At 38.3% G+C, this 20,077-nt stretch overlaps 1 protein-coding gene across 2 annotated transcripts; it reads right to left on the bottom strand.

Annotated features, from left to right (window-relative positions):
• Positions 1 to 3,657: 3,657 nt before the first annotated feature.
• On the bottom strand, positions 3,658 to 13,889 carry LOC121297427 (solute carrier family 22 member 5-like). 2 transcript variants are annotated; one of them, XM_041223746.1, is made up of 10 exons: positions 12,964 to 13,889; positions 11,419 to 11,522; positions 10,705 to 10,859; positions 9,375 to 9,546; positions 8,717 to 8,843; positions 6,466 to 6,566; positions 6,000 to 6,214; positions 5,288 to 5,470; positions 4,651 to 4,786; positions 3,658 to 4,036 (listed from the first exon to the last, which is right to left on the bottom strand). In XM_041223746.1, the coding sequence occupies exons 1-10, from the start codon at positions 13,357 to 13,359 to the stop codon at positions 3,985 to 3,987; spliced, it is 1,641 nt and encodes a 546-aa protein (XP_041079680.1). In that variant the 5' UTR covers positions 13,360 to 13,889; the 3' UTR covers positions 3,658 to 3,984. The 2 variants fall into 2 exon arrangements, with proteins under 2 accessions (XP_041079680.1, XP_041079681.1); XM_041223747.1 differs by lacking the exon at positions 4,651 to 4,786.
• Positions 13,890 to 20,077: the final 6,188 nt, after the last annotated feature.

The raw sequence follows: 20,077 nt of genomic DNA, 5'->3' as shown, positions 1-20,077 counted from the left end.
ATGGTTCCTCGGTGTGTGACACCAACTGTGAAACATGGAGGAGGAAGCGTGAGGGTCTGGGGCTCTTTTGCTGGATCCAGAGTCGGCGACTTGCACAGAGTGAGTGGCACCCTGAACCAAAACAGCTATCCCAGCATTTCGCAGCTCCATGCAATACGCCTAGTTGGTCAGGGGTTCATCCTACAGCAAGATAATGACCCAAAACATACCTCCAGGCTATGTCAGAACTACCTTAGAAGAAAAGAACAAGATGGTAGGCTTCAAATCATGGAATGGCCAGCACAGTCTCCAGACTTCAACCCCATTGAGCTGGTTTGGGATGAACTAGACAGAAGGGTGAAAGCAAAGCAACCTACAAGTGCAACACATTTGTGGGAACTTCTGCAACAGTGTTGGGAAGAACTTTCCGAACAATATTTGATTTCCATTGTAGAAAGAATGTTGGCTTTTATATCTGCAAAAGATGGCTACTTTGAGTCAAAAATTTACATTAAATTTTATTAAACAAAACTGTTCCATGATTTCTTTTTATCTCCAATTGTTTATTTGTTCTATGCTTTAATTTCAGAGTACACTGAGACATTAAACTGTGTAAATTTCAATAAAAACTGGAAAAATGGAGGTGTTCTAAAACTTTTGACCGGTAGAGTGTGTGTGTGTGTGTGTGTTTATATATATATATATATATATATATATATATATATATATGGAAAAAGGAAAACTGCTGTGTACCAAAAGGTGCAAAATCAAAAAGAAAAAGGTAATGTAGGTACACAAAAATGTTATTATTATCAAAAAATCGACCTACCTTTTTAGCTGGATGGAAAAAATGGCTACATTTTCTTTATATATATATATATATATATATATAGAGAGAGAGAGAGAGAGAGAGAGAGAGAGAGAGAGTAATTGTATTATTTCCCCCCTGGATCCTGGAGGCATCAAGGGATAGGACTGAACAGCCTTTTTTGTTTCCGGTGTTTGTGACAAGATATACAGAAATGGTGCATGGTACAGAAATACCACAAAATACCACGGCAACGGTTTCTCAAGAGTTTTCCTGCTCAGTGGCAGTTGATAATCTAACTACATATAGGATTGAGTCTCTTGTTGATTCTTTGTTTAACCAGTTAAAAACACATTGAGAGTGCAAATCTCATTTTCAGATATTCTCCTTCATATTTTTGCTGCAGTAGGAGACCTGGACAAATTTATTTTATATTTAATCTATTTCTATGTACTGCCATTTACTGAACAGCCCAAACTCACTAATGACACAGCTAGCTGGGCAATAATCTGCAACCCTATGAGGCGATAAGGTTTCTTTTGCTTACAAGTAAGAATATAGATTGTATAACAGTGGTTACAATTCTTCTTCAATATCTTTTTTTAAGTTCAAGATAACAGGCAGTGCAGAGACTGATCTCAGTGTTATAACAGCCGCTACTGCAGAGGATCCAGGCTATTTTCATTCATAGTCACAGTATTTGCAGTTACCATGACTCCAAAAACAGAAGTTCCGCACAGGTGTTATTATCTTTTACACATCCCAAGACTAAAATTGAACACTGTCAGTAAATGAATATACTCTGGCATATATCATGGTATAGCTTGTAACTTCATAGGCCAACACTGTTTGTTTCAATGCTATGCTGATTTACATTAGCTGAGTTAACCTGCAGTGACTGCTGGTGTGGAACGAAGAAGGAATGCCTCATATTTTCTTCTTCATTATCTACAGAAGCATCAAGGTACTTTTACTATGCCAAGCGATGGTATCTTGTTTCAAGCCTTAATCCATCTTACTGAATATCACTTAGGCTTGCCTTTTTCCCAGTTGATGGTCTATTAACGGAAGCACAACTTTTGTAGAGCGACTGATATCTTTGTTCGTGAGCAGGAAAATAAAACAGATCAATTAAATGGTGAGTGGGCATCCTCTTATCCCACCTGCAATGCAGTGACCAGTAGGTGTCACTGTCACCATCTCTGATGTTTTTGCCTCCACTTTTGGTTTTCTGTAATTGTACTAATAGATCAAGTATACCAGTTGAACTTCAACACCTCTTTCAAACTGTTGTTTATTAGTACAGCACTCCCATACAATACCAAGAGATTCACACCCTCCTTCCATGGAAACACTGCTCAGTGCATTGACAAGACCTGACAAGAACTTTCAAGTCTGCATTTTTGTGGGCATCACTCTTTGTACATGCTATACATGCACCATTAACAAAAGCATCTGCTTGTTCATCTCCTTCCTGGAACAAAACTATCAGACTACCAGAGTGTTGTAGATTGAGTAATCTTCCTCTCATGTTAGGACAGTTTTATAATCCATAAATAGTCAAGTGGGCACAGCTAGAGAGCAACCTGCAGCAACGGGACCTGCTGCTTGAAGACAAGATCAATTAGGGGAGGTTTAACTTTCCGTGTGAACTATTTTGTGAAATGGCAGCCAAACACATACCAGTATTTGCACACGCTCAAAATGATAAATGTTTTTCATTTAAAAAGATACCCTTGCCAAGAGATTACCAGATGCTTATGTTGCCCATAAATTTTGTGTGTTTAATATTCAGTTTTGCTAAACACTTTTTGTACAGAAAAACATATTGTTTATGTCTATACAATAGTTTGCTCATTTGCCACATCAGATAAAACATCACCACTCATTATTCTGGTACTTTGTAGACCATCCCTTGACTTGTCACTGCTGGACCCCTTACCTAAAAGGTTGCAATCTAATGAATAAAATGTGTTTACACTGCTTATGAAAATGGTTTTACATGACATCATTATATACTTCTTCAATTGTGTAGTTGTAAATCTGATATAACTTATTACTGAACTAATGATTAATTTATTGAGTCGTGTTTGAAAGATTGCACTACAGCTTGGAGACACCCTAAAACTACATGTTAGCATCACCTCTGTCCGAGTTTATATTGATCTCACATAGCTTGGACAAACAGTAACCTCCAGGCTCTTCACCATCAGTACATATTTGTAGGAGGCACTAGTACTGTAAATGATTACTGCTACTAATACCATAAAAAGCAAACAAGACTGCATGACTTGGGCGCCACCTAATGAACACGGTGGTATTTTTCTGACATCCCATGAAATACTTCCATCAAGTACAGTATGTGAATTTGTATTACACTTTACAGCTAAGGCACCTCGGGTAACTTGGGAAACGCTAAGGTTTTCAATGACATGCTTTTGCTTCATCTAGAACTGATTATTGTAATGCACTTTTTTCTGGTGTCCCAAAACATGTGGTATCCCGCTTGCAGCTTGTTCAGTATACCACCGCTAGAATTCTGACTAAAACCAGAAAAAGTGAATTCTGACTAAACCCACGAAAAGTGAACATACTACCCTTGTTTTGACCTCTTTACACTGGTTCCCTGTGCAGCATAGAATTGATTTAAAATCTGGGACCATTACAGTTTTCAAGTCAAGACTAAAAACACTTTTATAAAATGGCTTTCCTATCTTAGTGGTTTTTAATGTAACTGTAAACGTGTTGCTTTTGTATAACTATGTGTATACTGTTATTTAAATGGTCTGACTGTGGCAGTTGTGTGTGTGACATGCTATACAAATGGATTGTGGTCTGTTCTTTTTTTTCCGATGTGTACTGCACAGTGTTTTGCGATGCTTTTGTATAAAAAACGCTATATAAATGCAATAAATAAACAAATAAATAAAGAAATACATTGTTTCTCATTTAGATTTTTGATTTACAATAATGAAGTATGGAGAATGTTGCTTGCCAGTCCAGTTTTAATCTGAGTCTATAAAACTGTCAGCACCCTGACTGTCATGGATAAGGCATATAGATTCAACATTAGCACACGGTTGGAAAGAGTATTGTCCTGTAGGTGCCAATTCTGCACACTGGATTCAGACTAGTCTAGTTGAAGAAGATGCTGCTCAGAGCATAGCTTCTGTTTCTTTAAAAACTGCAGTATTCCTTTATTCTGCCTCAGCAGGGCTTCGGGGTTTGTGTGACATTTTAGGTTTCAGGCTGTAGAAAAAAAAAGAAAAAAATTGTCAGGGAGAAAAACTCATTCACAACTCACAACTGCAGAATATACAGTGAACACACTGCACTGGAGGAGTTCTCAAACCTTAATTCTTTAGACAGTCGAGAACGCAGTTCTTCTTATTATCTCCCTCTGGTGGACATATTCGACTAAATCACCACACATCTGATACCAAACCCACCAAAGGTAAGAGCACCGAATCATAAAAAAACAGGACAGCGACAGGACTTACTGTGACATCATTTCCACATAATACAAGTAATCTAGTACTCAGGTTGTACGTTTATAACTTGAAAGAGGTCCTGATCTGAATGTCAGGCTGGGGTCATCAGGATAGGACTGAGGCGCACACAGAGCTCACATACACACTGTATATATACACACATACACAAGAAAAATTAATGTTGGGAACACTGGTTTTCTTACAACAGGCTTTACTGTGTTTCTAATATTCTTCCGAGTTTACAGTATGTTCTCTATTTAATTTTCCTGGTTGTAGAGCTGCTAGTCTTCCTGCAATATCGCATGTGGGTAAAACAGCCACTTGGGCAGGCTTGTTTGGTTCTGGTTGATCCAGTAACACGGTGTTACCTACCCTTTAATCATCTGCATCTCGTTGATGGTCTCAGGCATGGGCACTCTGAAACTCTCAGGTATAAGGAGAATGAGAACACCTGACAACATTGTGAGGCTCCCCATCAGAAAGTAAGGCAAATACTTGTCATACGTACCTGTGTCAGAATGCAGACAAAAAAATAAATAGAAAGGGAAAAAAAAAAAGTGTGGTCATACACTCTCTGTTACTAAGATACCAAGAATGCACACAGGGTGCTCTGTTTATTTTACTCATTGGGACAGCTGTAGCCAACATCACACTTCAATATTTCCCCACTATCCTGACTGCTCTGGACATTGGACCTTTTTATGATTCACATGTTCCATTCTATTTAAAGTGATAATAGGCAATACAATTATTCCATAAACAATACCTGTCTCAGTGTATTTTCACCTAAAAAATAAATAAATAAACAATATATATGCTTTTTTTTTTTTTTCTCCTTTAAAAAAAATGAGGTGTTACTTAAAGAATGGAGAAAACACTTTGAAACTATGTGGTCCCTGGTATCCCACCAGTGAAGGTATTGCCTCGGTGTTGAAGCTTTTCGTTCAGGTGTCAGGTGAACAGGTAAAAGCAGCCCTCCCTGAAGCAGGTGGGCTGTGCAGTTTCTTACCCAGGTAGATGAAGTACGGAGAGATGATGCTGCCCAGTCTGGACCCCATGGAACAAGTTCCCACCGCCATGTTCCTCACTACAGTTGGGTACACCTCTGCTGTGAAGACGTACACTACAGAAAACGCAGCTGTGATGCCAAATTTTCCAACCATCTCTAGTGCGGTAGACACCATTGTTAAATCTGGAATAAAAATCCAAATAAAATATCATGAAGGTTGGGTAAACATTCAATCTCCAATAAAGGGTGCCGGGAATGAAACCCAAGACAGAAGCAAATGGGTTTCAGACAACGTGGCCAAAATTTCACCTTTAACGTACTCTTGCTAGTTTTTGATATTTGCTTCTTTATCCACACTCAATCATACAATGTCTACTCAACAAGCATTTTGACAATCATATGCTTTTTTAAAATTATCATTTACCTAAAAAATCTCTTGCAAAGCGATGACCTTTAAAAGAAGCTCAGAATAGTGGATTTATCCATAATACTCAATCATAAATACTCAGAGACTTGTGGTAGACAAATATTTTGACAAGGGGCCTTGTCTAATAAAACTCAATCATTCAGGCAATTGTATTCCGCTAACTTTAGCTATAGGGAAACTTTGAGGAATGCAATAATCACGACCAATCACTTCCCCTTGAAACCACTAGCCATGCTGTTTCATAATGACTGCAGATGGTTCTCAGTATCTGAAGGTAAACCTCACTTGGTGGAACAAGATGAATGCAGAAAAGAAGAGCTCCACCGAGGAAGAGTGTGGCAGACATGCTGTACCGCCTCGGAAACCATCGCAGGAGTAACCAGGCGACAATGTACGCCGGGACTTCAGTGGCAGCTGAGAAGAAGCAGTTTAAATAGGGGTCACCGTGCAAATTGGGTGTGTTCAAAGACAGGCCAAAGTATCCAACACTTACTGTCATCCTAAAAAAGAAAAGAAAATGAAGAGCGTGGCAGAAGGAAATGGGGCACAACAGTTCGGAGTCAACGAGGCATGGTAATGTGTCCTGCAGTGCAGTACACTAGATTATTTTCCAATGGGGCTGTCCATAGTGTGCACTAATGCTATACATACCGTATAGCTGCAGCTTAACCCAAAGGGGCATACAGCATGCCAGTGATTCTTGGCAGGGCAGTGCACATCAAATCAATTGCTCCCAATCCTTGGTACTCACCACACAGTAAAGAACATAATCGTCATGGTGCAGATGTTTTTGGTCCTTAGCAGATCCAGGACGCTATGGGACTGATTACTTTTAGATGTCCAATCTGATACCTGAAGATCAAAACAGCATTTTTTCTACAAACAAACACATAATCAACCATACGCGCGTGTGTGTGTAGAAATATATATCTAAATGAATATTGTGCTCTGTGTGTGGCAGGAATTCACATAATTTTGTTTGATGCACACACACACTATCAGGTATGCGAGTACACAGTACAACATTACACACATTCTCACAACATACTTTGACTTTTACGAAGTTAGAAGAGTCAAACATGAAGGATATTCTCCCAAGCACAGAGGCAGACTGACAAACAACCACACAGCTCATCTCTCGTCTCAAAAAGCAGACGAAGTTGCTGCAGTCTGCTTTCTTGGTATTTCTCTTTTTCTTGTAACCTACACAGGCTTGCTATTGTAACATAAACTGAGCCATCTATTTCTTAAACCAGCAAGATAGAGCTGGAGAATTCAAAAGCAGCAAGCAGCTCTGTATCCATGGAGAATCAGGATCCAACAGGATACTCATCAATCACTGGAAATACTTCATGAAGAAGAATGCTATCTGACAAAGGCAGAGGTTGAAACGTTGTGGCTAATTGTTAAAATAGTGAGTTTTCAGTATATCTATGAATGAGGATGTAATTATGTACACTATAATATATTCTTCAAAGCCGATATTCACCTGATGAAGGGCCATTTACATTCTCCAAAGGTTCTCTAATCTTTGCGACACCCTAGCTGGTCCATTAACAAGGTATTAAAAAACTGAAGCGACAAACCCTAAAATAATTAAAAGACTCAGAAACTTCAAAGCCTTTTATATAATAGGACCATAAACCCCATTATGATCCAGCTAAACAAGCACTGAGCAGAACAAACGATTTATTGTACAAATTCATCCGATTTACTTCCAAATTGGCAAGCAGTACTTTCAGAAACAATGCCTGCTCAGCTGAAAGGTCCTAATGGTCCATTTGCTGCTAATCCCAGTTTAAAGCTGTGCTCTCTTTTTGAAACTTGCATTCGGATATCAAGTTACAAGTTGTAATGCTCAGTTTATTTGTACAGTATATTTATGCAACCTTGGCAAGGCTTACTTTAACATAATGTAATTATGTCAAGTAAACTGACACCACTTCAATAGACAGTATAAAGTTACACAGTTTATATAAAGCCCATGCAAACACCTATTCCTCTGACTGCATTCCCAACTCCAAATGCAAGATCTGAATTCAGAATTATAATAATAATAATGGCACCTAAAACATATTTTCTTATACAACAGGTGTATGTGATATTCTCAACCCAAATCCCAAATCATATTTGACCCTTTTCAACAAAAGGATATTTGACCAAATTGAATTAAAACATGTTTCAATTGCAATATATTTGGGCTGCGTACAGATGTTTAGCATTTTATTTATTTTTAGTTACTGTTGTCTGTAGTTTTTATTTTAAATGTAAATGTAAATGTATACTATCAACATTTAAAAAAATGATGTGCAAATAAAACAGTTACATAGCTACCAATTAAAAAACAAAACCCTTAGACAAACCGAAACTGTTGTAAAGAAACTCCAGTTTCCACTACATTGAAGTCACTCAATGTCCGAATTGTCACAAATGCAGATGTGTGAACCTTGTGTAAGGATGAGTGCCGCCCCCTCTAAACATTCTTATAGCACCACACTTCTTATTACTGTGGAATTATGCAGGCCAGCTGTTTACATTTAAGAATAGAACTTAAGAATAGAACTTCATTTTTAGTATGGAATCCAACTTCCACCTGTCTGATGTTACGGTTATCATAACATGTTCCCGCAGTATAAAATGAGTAGAATAGAATTTGTAGAATGTGGTTTTGAGTAAGCTATAATTACAGCACACATAACTTATAAGGTAGGGTTAATAAACATGTGTATCACCCTGTCCTCTGCATGTAATGATTCCATTGCTCACATACTGATGGAACTGTACACTGCGACATTGAAAAGGTTAAGATATCCTACAGGGATGGAAATAAGACTCCCACTGCATAGCAGTTTGATCCATTCCCGATTTTACTGTGGGTTTAATAAGAAAACACCTGGGCTTGTTACCAATACACAGTGGCTAATCAAGTGGGTATTAAAATCTGGAATGAATGAAACGGCTATGCTTATTTCCACCCCTGTGCAATGGAAAAGTGCCGGTACCTCTCCAGGTTCAAAGATTCTGGTGGGTGCAGCGACCCCATTTTTCCTGGCAGCATCTTGCAGGATTTGTTCAGCCTCCTCCACTCTGCCCTGCGACAGCAGCCACCGGGGAGACTCTGGGATGAACCTGCAACACAAACAGCAACCCAGCGTGAATCCAGCAGCCCGGGAACACACCAGCACAGATATTAACAGCTGCCTTCAACTGGCTAAGCTATGGTACTGCAGAACTGAAAACCATGCTTCAAAAAACCAAAAAGAAAATACAAAACGTTATGTCTTGTTTACTGCAAACTCTGCAAAAACGTAAAGATTAGTACTGTCCTAGCAAATCAGACTCAATGAACACCAGTAGCTAGGCAATGGCACCACATTCTGCAGTGGTTAGTTAGAGCACTTTGAACAAACACATACTGTATGCAGATTTAAAGCTAAGCAAGAACCTATTCTGACCTTGCCAATTCTTACAAACTATACTAACACTTCAGTCTTTCTATCGACACTGCACTTACTATGTAATTGCATGTGTGATTACATAGTAATAACAAGGTTAATCCACAACCACATATAAACTGTGTTTAAACAACCTGCTGCATTGCACTTGTACTACAAAAGCTTCTTAATAAAAAATTATATCATTTTCATCATTCAAACCTACCACCAGAGAGGGATGTAAAGAAACCCAGGGACAGATAAGGCCAGCTGCAGCATCCTCCAGTCTCTGATGCAGAAAGCAAATAAAGGCAGCAGCATGTAGCCGATCGCAAAGAAAAGGCACACTCCCAGCGTGGAATAGAGCACGCGAGCGGTCTTGCCTAAGATTTCGGTTCCTGTTGGGAAGAAAATTAAAGTCTGCTAACTCCGTTCCTGTAGATTGCTTTGCTAGATGTCAGCAGACCTGGGGTCAACTATTTGCCATTCGATCGTTATTCTTGTATTTTCATCCACTTTTGACCCTGTTTGTTTGAAAAATGATAATATATAATGTTTATGTATTTGTCCCAGTGTTTATTGCTGGGTTATTTAGAATAAATAGTTAACATGTTAATGTATTGGTTGTATTACTTTTTAGTGTAATTGTAATTAGAATTGCAGCATAATTGATACTGTAATTGTAATTGAACACAATAGCATTGTAATTGTAATTGCAGTTTCAGCAAATAAGTCTGCTGTAAATGTAATTGTAATTATGATTGACTTAAGGTGTGGATGTCAGGGAAATCATCCACGGACTGCAGTTTGGGAATCATAGTTCTACGACATCAGCACCTCTTTCTTAATAGAGCCTAAGCACTTGTACAAAGACTTGGTACAGTTAAAAAAAAAAAAAATTAACCTGATTAAGTCATTCCAGGGAGATTACAACAGAGAAAATGCTGAATGGATCAATTTCAAAGTTAAAGTCTAATTTGCTTTAATGATTAAAGGAATGTTAGTGAATCACCCCCATTGACACGATCAATTGGACTCCCATAAGCAAAGTGTTAACTACATAATTTACCACCAAGTCCCTTGTGTAACAACCTTTCTAGTAAAACTTATCATAGAATCTAATCTCCACTGAACGATGCTGCTTGCAGTTTCCAAAGAACCTCCTGAACTTACAATTGGGGTAGATAAGTAAGGGTATAATGGCATTGCTGTGGCCAAGTGCATTATTTGAACAAGGGTATTTCACTGTTACAGAGCAACACACTACATCCATGCCATTATCACTATTACACTACATCTCTTTTAAGTTATTTATTTAGTTACCACTGTAGTCCACAGAAGCTTTCTGAGGGCAGGGCTTAGGCGTCCCTTTATCAGCAAGCAGTTGTTTTACAGCAGGTGTCATTTGAAGATAATAGATGAAAGGGCGTGTGGTTGCTGTATAATGAGTTATACAAGACGGATCTCATACTGCAGAACATGATGCACATTCTACTTACAGGCAAGCAGGCTTGTCTATTTGTAACTGGCAACTGGTCGACACAAAGCCAACATACCCAGTACAAATGCTGCCACGTAGTTGGAGATCTGACCCATCCCCACTATGAAGAAGAGCACACAGAATGCCACCCAGTTTGGAGCGAAGACCTGGACGACGCTGAAGCAAGTCTGAACTGCCATGGTCCCAAACAGTACTAACTTCCTCCCATACCTCCAAAAAAAAAAAAAAAAAAAAAATATATTGTATTTAGCAATAAGACACACAGCTGCTATGCAAGCTTATAGTTACAAAATGTTTTTTTTTTTTTATATAGTGATAGTATGTTATATGTTAAACAAGGCATGTTCTCACTTGACCATTTATTACTGGTGTCAATCGCCTCTTTACACCTGAACTAAGCAACGGCTATTACCAGGCTACTGAACCGTGGGTGTAAGGAACATTTCTGCACAGAGTTGGACCAGGAGGAGTCGCTACATGAGCTAAACTAAGCTCAGGTGATTGACAATCCAAGCGAGCGCAAAAGCTGATGAGAACTCAGCCAAGATCAAGTGCTCATGACCACAGTTGCAACCAGCAGGCTCCCGGTGAAACAGCTCACCCTGCACTGCACCTGTGCCTTTCCTGGATGAGCCGCTGAATCGTGGAGCAACATATATATATTTGGGGATCTGATGTGGTTCCCAGCAGTATTTCGTATTTGTAAAATTCACCAATAACTAAATAAATCAATAAAGAAATAATGGGGAATGCCATTCTGTCAGAGTACCTGTCTGACAACTGTCCCGATATAAAGGATCCACACAGCACCCCCAAATAGAAGATTGAAGTAGTAAGAGGTATTTTCCAGTCATTGCCGCACACAAGGTCCCACTGCAACAGAGAGAACAGGAGCAGGGCTCAGTTACAAGACCTTGACACACAGTGGCCTGTCTGCCCTCTCAAAAACTGAGCCTGGACAACTCTGAACATTGGGGCTGGAGCCCATTCACTATCTTTATATAATAATAACCAACATGTTAGAATTTTAATAAAGGAAACATATAACATCTCACCTCTCAATATATCACAAGCCTCTGTTTTTGCTTGCAATTAACACCTACAATATGGAGGTATTTTAAAACTCTAGATAACACAATAAAAATTAAAAAACATTCCTGCTGTTTCCTGGTTCCTAATAATGCTGGTGACAAAGAAACACTAAACACTTTAGAAACACTGGAACCTGCTGTCTTGGTCTGGTCTGAGTAATAAGGAAAACAAAGAATTTATTAAAATGGGATTAAAAAAAAAAAAAAGTAAGCAGCTTGGTACTTATTGAAAGCTGAGAAGTTACATTTGCAAAGCATTTTAATACACAGGAAAAAACAACAGCCACTGTTGTTGAATTGCATTCTATTGATCCTAATGCAAAAAAAAAAATAATAAAAAAATTTAAATCTCAGATTCCAGGAACTTTTTTTCAGGTGAATATTATACTTTACTATTTTCTCTGCTAAAATTTGAAATATTGTGTGCCAAACTAGTTACTTTTTGTAACAATAAGCATTTTGAATGATTGCCGTCCATTAGATTTAGATCCAAGTTTGCAATCTATTATTCATTGGTTGTGCGTCTTAAGTGCTTAGTTTGTCATACAATATCTCAAATATTCCAAGATAAAATGTTACTGTATTCCACAGCCTAGCAGTGGGGGCAGTTTAGTACAAGAGTCAAATGAAAAAAGATGCTGGAAATGTTAATTCTTTGACATACTGTGTGACATAACAGAACTAAGTGCCTACTTTGGCTGCATCTTATATTTTCCACAATCTAGCTATAAAAATCAGGTGAGAAAACATCCTGGAAATTGAGATTTGTTGAGTTATTTGGTGCCAAAGTTTGATATATTTAGCAGTTGTTTATAGTGCTTTATGAAGCAGCTGCCTAGTTTGGCACATTTCAAATCTAGCAGCAGGGCTGATGTTTTAGAAGAAGTGAAATTTAGATTTACTAAGATGTTATTGTAATTAAATACTTGACCTTACGTGGCTAGTAAAGTCAACTCCTTTTAAAGTAAACTAATAACAATTGAAATATGGCAAAGAAAATGGACAGATTATTCTTATTATTTATTTATTTATAAATAGCTACAAAATGTTTACATTGTCATATCTGAATGTTTAGATGAAAAACGTATTTATTAAACGGCATATTTACAGAAAAAAAAAAAAACTAACACAAATAAATTGATAAAAAGCTGAAACCGTCCCTCCCTACTATTGGTATTACATATAACTGGCGTCTCCGAGTCAGAAATGAGACCCCTACTCACCTGCGTTACTATTGTGGATATGTACGTCTCCTGGCTGTATTCCCAGCCATCGAGACAACGCTCCTGCTTTATCTCGGTGACATTTACATCCACATGTGGCAGGTAATTCATAGCGGACAGGTTTCGGATCACGCCCAGGCTGTATCTTTTGCATTTACTGTACTGCAATTCCCCATTCACCTCCTCCAAAGGAATGCTCACGTTTCTCCATTGAAGACTAATATTGGTATTTGTGGGAATATGACACCAGTGACTTGGCGTGTCAGCGAGGAAAACGACAGATAGACCATTAAAGCCGTTAGGAATGATGCTGGAACTCAGTAAAAAGAAAATCCCCCTTTGAAAGGGTCCCCATTCACCTAAAAAAGAAGTAATTTCATCATAATCTCTTGTCATAGTGACTCTGACGGCACGGCCCTGTTGTTATATTATCCGGAGGAAAGCATTGCCGATACTGCCTCTGTGTTACTGTGTTATCCGTGCTTTACAGCCTTCACGGGTCTAGGTAGTGATTAACTCGAGTGACCTGTGGAACCCCGTTTCCTGATTATATATGCATCCAATGTTCCGCACACATGAGGCACAGCTTGCGAAAGCCTTTTCATAACAACACTGAACCTTGAAATTCCATTGATATCTTTTTTTCAATTACAATATCTCTGGCATTAGACAAAACAATACAACCTGAGCGTCGCTGTTTGTGTCAGAATGCTGGTATTATGTTGTCGATATTATGTTCCTCGTTTTCCGGGAAATGTTGGCAGCTGAATAGGTCTTCATAAAACTGTAATTATTACATAAACTGAGTTGAATCAAGTGAAACTAGCAGCGCAGTCGTACTTGAAGGGAAACGAAAGCTTTCTCTAGTGGTCTGTACCCGTACAGCGTCAGACGAGAGCGGAATCAACAGAGCAGCGGGTCACGAACTTTTGGAGAGGTTTATATCAGAGGTATATATATATATATATAATATATATATATATATATATATATATATATATATATATATATATATAATATATAAAAGCAAAGAAAGTCAAAGAATCTGTGACACGCACTGTTCGGTATACAAGCAACGAACAGACGGGGTCGTTCGGGAGGGGCCGTTCGCCCCCCCCCCTTTCGGGATGGGATGGGATGGGATGGTTCATTTCAAATGTTTTTTTTCGTCGTCGAGTCGAGATGCACTCTTTTTGACGAAATTTACTCTTTACCCAGAAAAAACACTGTTTCCCTCTCTTTTTACATGTTGTGGTGGTCGGCTTCACTCCCGTCGTAGCCTCAAAGGTCGATTTTGCGTCTTCGGCCTTTTATACTGCTTCGCATAAAATTGGCTTTACATGGCCTCGATTAGTATCTAAACCCGATGAGTGTATTTATGATCAGTGATTGACGGTCAGAGAGGCTCTTCCCGTTCGGTAATGGTTGTCATTCCACTTGAAAGGGAACCTGCCGTGTAAACAGCTGAAACCATGCTGTCCCGTCTTCCATTCATACGCTATATTATCTGCTTCTTATCTTCACATTATCTGCTTAATAATAACATAATATGAGAGCTACACACGTAGAAACTAATTTAACTACTTATTAACAACCCAGAATAGCTCAAGCAAAAAACATTTGTCACAAATTTAACATGTTCCGTTTTCAACAGCCATTGCTATACAACATTGCTGTATAGCAATGCGGCCTTTCCGCAGAGCCTCTGGTCAGGCTACGAAACTGGAGCAACGTGCGTTGCATTTTCCTTGTAAAGCCGGTAGGTGGCGTCTTTTTAAGATTACAGTACCGTTCTGAATTCAACATTTTGTTATTGTGTTTATGCATTACGAAAAGACGCCGGTACTGTAGTTAGTAGCAGATAAACCCGTAAAGTACGTTCTGTTCTGCGTAGTTTTGACACATATCTTGAACAACAACATATGTTTATCATATTTTTTTAATCCATGTAATATAAAAAATAACAATAGCTGCCATGTATTTATTTGCTGAACATATTTAATCTCGGGGTGCCATTTCATAAACGACTTGAGCTGTATAATAATTGTTTGGATTATTGTGTTGTCCTATTGTTGTTTTATTGAGTATGGTCAGCTGTCTCTTAGTGTTTGCACTAGTTAGATGTACCTATGCTGGCCCTTCGGGCACAAAGTAATTAAACTAAATTAAACTAATTTAAGTAATTATCTTCAAAATTCAACCATGGTCTTTTTATTACTAAGCACTGGCACAATCTATTGCTCAGTAGTGTATTGCCAGCAATATAGTAGAAAACTTCATCCAAACAAGCATAAGGTGGTGCTGGCGCTCCTACAAAGCCATACTGGCTGATCTTCTCTTAGTTACCCATGTCCCTGGCAAGCCACTAGCACTCAAGAGAAGCTTGAGAAGCATTTTGACACAGATCTACTGAAATATTAAACTGACTGGGGCCCTACAGTATGTTCTCAATCTCATGATGGCACCAGGTTTATTTTAGTGCGCTACAGTTTAAAATAGCACTTCAATGCACCAGTCTACTGAGATGGTGTGACTGTAGAAATGCAGTGTTTTAAAAATGAAAGCAATGGCTTCTCAGGGCGATCGCGACTGTCAGATTGTCAGAAACTCAAACTCATTTGCAGTTCATATTTTGGTATTTCAGAGATGGAAACTAGACTCAGTTTGATTCAGTCCTGGTTTTACTGTGAGTTTAATAAGTCACACCTCAGCTTGTTATACCTACACACTGTGACTAATCAAGCTTGTATTAAAACCTGGAATAAGTGGAACTACTATGTAATAAGAGTCTTATTTTGCATCCCTGTATTTACTTGTATGCAGTATAACAGTGGTACTTAACTCTGGCCTTTGAGATCCATTCCATTCCTGGGTTTTACACAAAGCAGGTTCTAATGTAGTTAATTTAAGCTGTTAAGAGTCAATTAACTAATGTAGGACTTGATTGGAATAAAGACCAGGACTGGAATGGATCTCAAGGGCCAGCATTGAGTACCACTGCATTACAAAATGCTTCTGTGTACATCAAATTTGCAAGTGGCAGATGGGAAGTCTCTTGGTTTTCTTGATAAAACATCTTAGCTTGTGTTACCTTTGAGATGAGTTTGCTAAAAAAAAAAAAAAAAATACAAATGGCGTACATTGCAATTAATAATAAACCAAACTAGCCAGTTTTCTTTTTTTTTTCATTGTATTTAACTACAGCTATCAAACTGTCCACTAGATGGCACAAGAATACCTGTTAGAAAAAAGGGGCATTTGAAATAAGCCTGTTTGAGTGTCATTTTAGGTGCCTTATTGACTGTTTAACAGAAAAAGCCAAACAGACGATGCTTTCTAGCCATTAAGAGTTGTGAAGATTTATATAAATAAAGACACATTTTCTGTGAGAAACTTTTGTTGAAAAAATGTAATAGCAAAGCATCGGAGCCCGTGCAACACTGATATGTCTGTCCACCTCACTTTCAGGACCACCGTTTTCTGGAACAGTTAGTAAGCAAGGCAAGAGGGGAGTCATACATATCAGGCATGGAAACATGCTTCCCCTTTCATATCCATTCCTGGTTTAATTAGTTTAATAAGACACACAAGCTGAAAGTAAAACCTGGAATGGGTGAAGCCACTATGCAATAGGAGCTTTATTTCCATCCCTGCATAGCACACATAATTAGATATTAAACAGGTAAGACATTTAAATAATAATTTCAATTTAAATGTAATAATGGAGCAGTGTAGATGGTACAAATGATCCCTTTAGAGGAGTAAAACATTGCTTCTGATACCATTGGTTTCCCCTGCCTGCCACAGCTTACTTTGGTAGACATGCTCTGTACTGTCTTGTATTTCCCATACCCTGTGATCAATTGTACTTTCCAGGAAAGCAGCTCTTGGTTAGATTATCATTCTATACAGTAGACTTTGAGAGGAAAGATTTGCTGGGAGGGAACAATAAAATGTTTGTCAATCACACAAAAAGGACTTCTATCTTAGAGAAGAAAAAAAAAGTTATTTGTATGATTCAGTCATATTTCAGTCTTTTATAAATCAATATAAAAAATAAAAAATAAATTCTCTCACAGCAGTTTTTCCAGATGCTCTGGCTACCAATGCCAAATGACATGTTTAATGACATCAGACATAAAAACGGAGAGTTTGTACAGTAGTTGTAATTGTATCTGCTTGAAAGGACACACATAACAGTATTTTTATACCATTTCATTAACTCTTAACGACTACCCATCAAACATGCACCACCCACAGCCTTGAGCCACTGCTTTTTATTTATTTTTTTTTTAACTTTGGATCAAGGCAATAACTAACAGGAATTAAAGGTAAAGACAAAGGATTACTTCAATAAAATCATGCACACCACAAACGTGGTGCTTATTGAAAGCTTCTTAATGATTGTGATCCTAAATGCTAGAAGAAACTTAATAAATTCACTGATAAGCATTTCCACTGTTACTGAAGACATTTAAAAAGGACTTTTAGTCGAAACACGGATCACTGAATTTATGAAGTTTTGTTTAGTGTTTCTAAACTATGGAGTCTATCTCTACTGTTGAATAATAGATAGTCCCTTATGCAGTATGCTTTTGCCAGAGGGTGATAACGTAATTTGGTATCTATTACAGCAGTAAAGTAAAAAAAAAAGTAAAAAAATATATATACTTGGCAGATTATGTGCCACAAGATGGTCAGACTGGCAGTACCAACACTGGATACAGGAGATTGCCTCAGTTTGGATAGGAAAGTGGCAGAGTGACTTTATAACACCCCTCAAAGCATGCTGTAAAATATTTTAGTTTGGGAAGAGTAGCCTGTGCAGAAATTGTGTTTGGCCTAAACTTGGCCTAAAAGTTTAATCAACCGTTGTCTACAAAGCAGTGTTAGTAAACAAATACAATACAATAAGGTCTAGCTTCTCCTTGATGAGGACATGTGTTAACAAAACAGACTGCAGAACTCTGTTAGTCATACAAATTTTTATATTTAAGTAGTGTGTGTGGTTTTTTTTTTAAAAAAGAACCAGTATAAAAAGGTTTGTGAGTTTGGTCCGAATGCATGCCTTTTGATGCGGTTTTAAAAGGAACACTTGTGTGTGGTTAGTTTTACTCTTCCTTTTGCAGCCCATTTTTCCGAAAAAAAACTTAAGTTGATGAGTGGAACAGAATGTTACTCAGCATCGCAGCATCCAAGTGTGAGAACTGCAAAAGTAGTTCGCCAGGAGGCTGTGGCAGAAGATATTGTCGTTTGCTTGGCAGCGATTTTGGAAGCGTGGTGTGCTGTGGGATTGAAGGTCGCAGGCAGGATACCACTATGCTGCAAACACAACAGGTTAAGTTCTCAAAGCTAAACAACTCAGACAAGGGACTTGAAAATAGTCAATATTGCGTAGACGGTAATTTATAAATTGGAGTTCCTCAGCAAAAGTGCTGAAATTCAATTTGGAGTAAAAGCCATTGGACATATGACCCAAAGTGGCAAACATTAAAAAAAAAAAAATTGTCATATGTACAATAACAACCACAACTCACAAACAATGGACCAAGATCTACTGGGGCTGAAAAAGAAAGCACTGTGCTGGGTGCGGCCAGGGCACTGTAATCCTCAACTATTTGCCTTAAATTCAATCAACAGTGCAGGTTGTGAATAACGCCTTTGTATGGCACTAAATTGCTTGAATGTTTGCAAGTTTTAGTGGGGCCTATGATTCACGATCAGATGACCGCAGTTTCTATTTGGCATCTATTACTAACATAAGATTAATACTGGTGTAAAAAGTCTGGGGGGGAAAAAAAGCACCTAATATATTTTTTAGAAAAGCTTTTAAAATAGTTTTTAGTTCAAGCGAGAATTTTTTTTTGTAATGGATTTATCAGTAAAAATAAAAATAACATTTTGGCACATCCGTTAAGATTTTCTTAGATTTTGTTCAGATATGTAAATTACCTTTTATTAGTACTTTATTACAAAAGGATTTAGAAAAGCACTGTGTCTTTAGCAAGATTGTCGTTTTAGACAAGCTAAAAGGGGAAAAAGAGGATTCCATTTGTTTCACAAAACTGGTTTAAACCAGAAATCACATACCAAGATTGGTTCCCAATATCCCACATAAGGTCTGATAAGCACTCATTCTTAAAGACGCCAACCCTTTAGAATATATCCCAAAAGTGGGGCGTCCCTGAGTGGCTCACCTGGTAGAAACGCAGCCACGTGGTGCACAGGGTGAGTCACACAGCGCAGGCTCACATATCCTGGCTGTGCAGAGTAGGTCAACCTTCACTGGGGACCCCAAAAGGAGGGTCACATTGGCCCAGGCACTCCCATGGGTTAGGGAGGTAAAACTGGAGGGACTGTTTCTCCTCATCGCTCTACAGTGAGCCCTGCTGGCCAGACACCCAGCATGCTCAGAGTGGACATCTGCAGTGCTGGCTTTGTCCTCCAGAGGTCAGTAGCTCCCTGATATCCACTCTCAAGTTCCTAGGTGAAAAAGGAAGCTGTCTTGGTTTTGGGATCAGAGGCTGCCCAATGAATCTCTGGGTCTCCTGAGCCATGTGGGGGATTGCTGCAGTGAGGGGAAAAGCAGTTGGGCATTCTAAATTAAGGAGAAAATCAGGGAAAAAAATATAATTTATATAAAAAAAATATATCCCAAAAGCATGCAAACATGAGCTGGAATAATAATACAATCACAACCCAGAACACCTGCATTCAGATTCAGAAGGGAGAAACAGACCCCAGTATGAATAATTCTATTTATTGAAGCCACATTGCAGCCTCCTGCTGTGGCTGAATTAATACTTTGCAGCAGATTGACCTCAAATTCTTGTATCCCATACAGGCCTAATTCATCTCTATCTTGAAAACAGCCACATGCAACACTAAAAGCATTCATCATTTGTACTCTTGCTGGAATTTATCTAAGACTTATGAAGCTTGCAATGCAGTGTTAAATGGCCTGATATATGAAACAGACACTTCTAGAAAGACAAACCTCCTCCTCTTAATTAATGCCGGGCCAATGAGCTGAACTCCTAAATTCAACTTCAAGAAGAATATGAGGGCCTGTAATGTATTATACATTCAGGGAAATGTTGTTAATTTATGAATA

The sequence above is a fragment of the Polyodon spathula genome, chromosome 22 (genome assembly GCF_017654505.1).
Source record: "Polyodon spathula isolate WHYD16114869_AA chromosome 22, ASM1765450v1, whole genome shotgun sequence".
Lineage (NCBI taxonomy): Eukaryota > Metazoa > Chordata > Actinopteri > Acipenseriformes > Polyodontidae > Polyodon > Polyodon spathula.
This window is presented reverse-complemented; position numbering and strand designations above follow the sequence as displayed.

What these genes read in the sequence shown, in the direction of transcription:
- LOC121297427 (XM_041223746.1), bottom strand. Translation starts at nt 13,359, where the DNA reads ATGACAAGAGATTATGATGAAATTACTTCTTTTTTAGGTGAATGGGGA. An exon ending in CGTGGCAGCATTTGTACTGG is followed by an intron (nt 9,547 to 10,704) that starts GTATGTTGGCTT and finishes TCTTCCCAACAG; the next exon opens with GAACCGAAATCTTAGGCAAG. An exon ending in TCCGTACTTCATCTACCTGG is followed by an intron (nt 4,787 to 5,287) that starts GTAAGAAACTGC and finishes ATTCTGACACAG; the next exon opens with GTACGTATGACAAGTATTTG.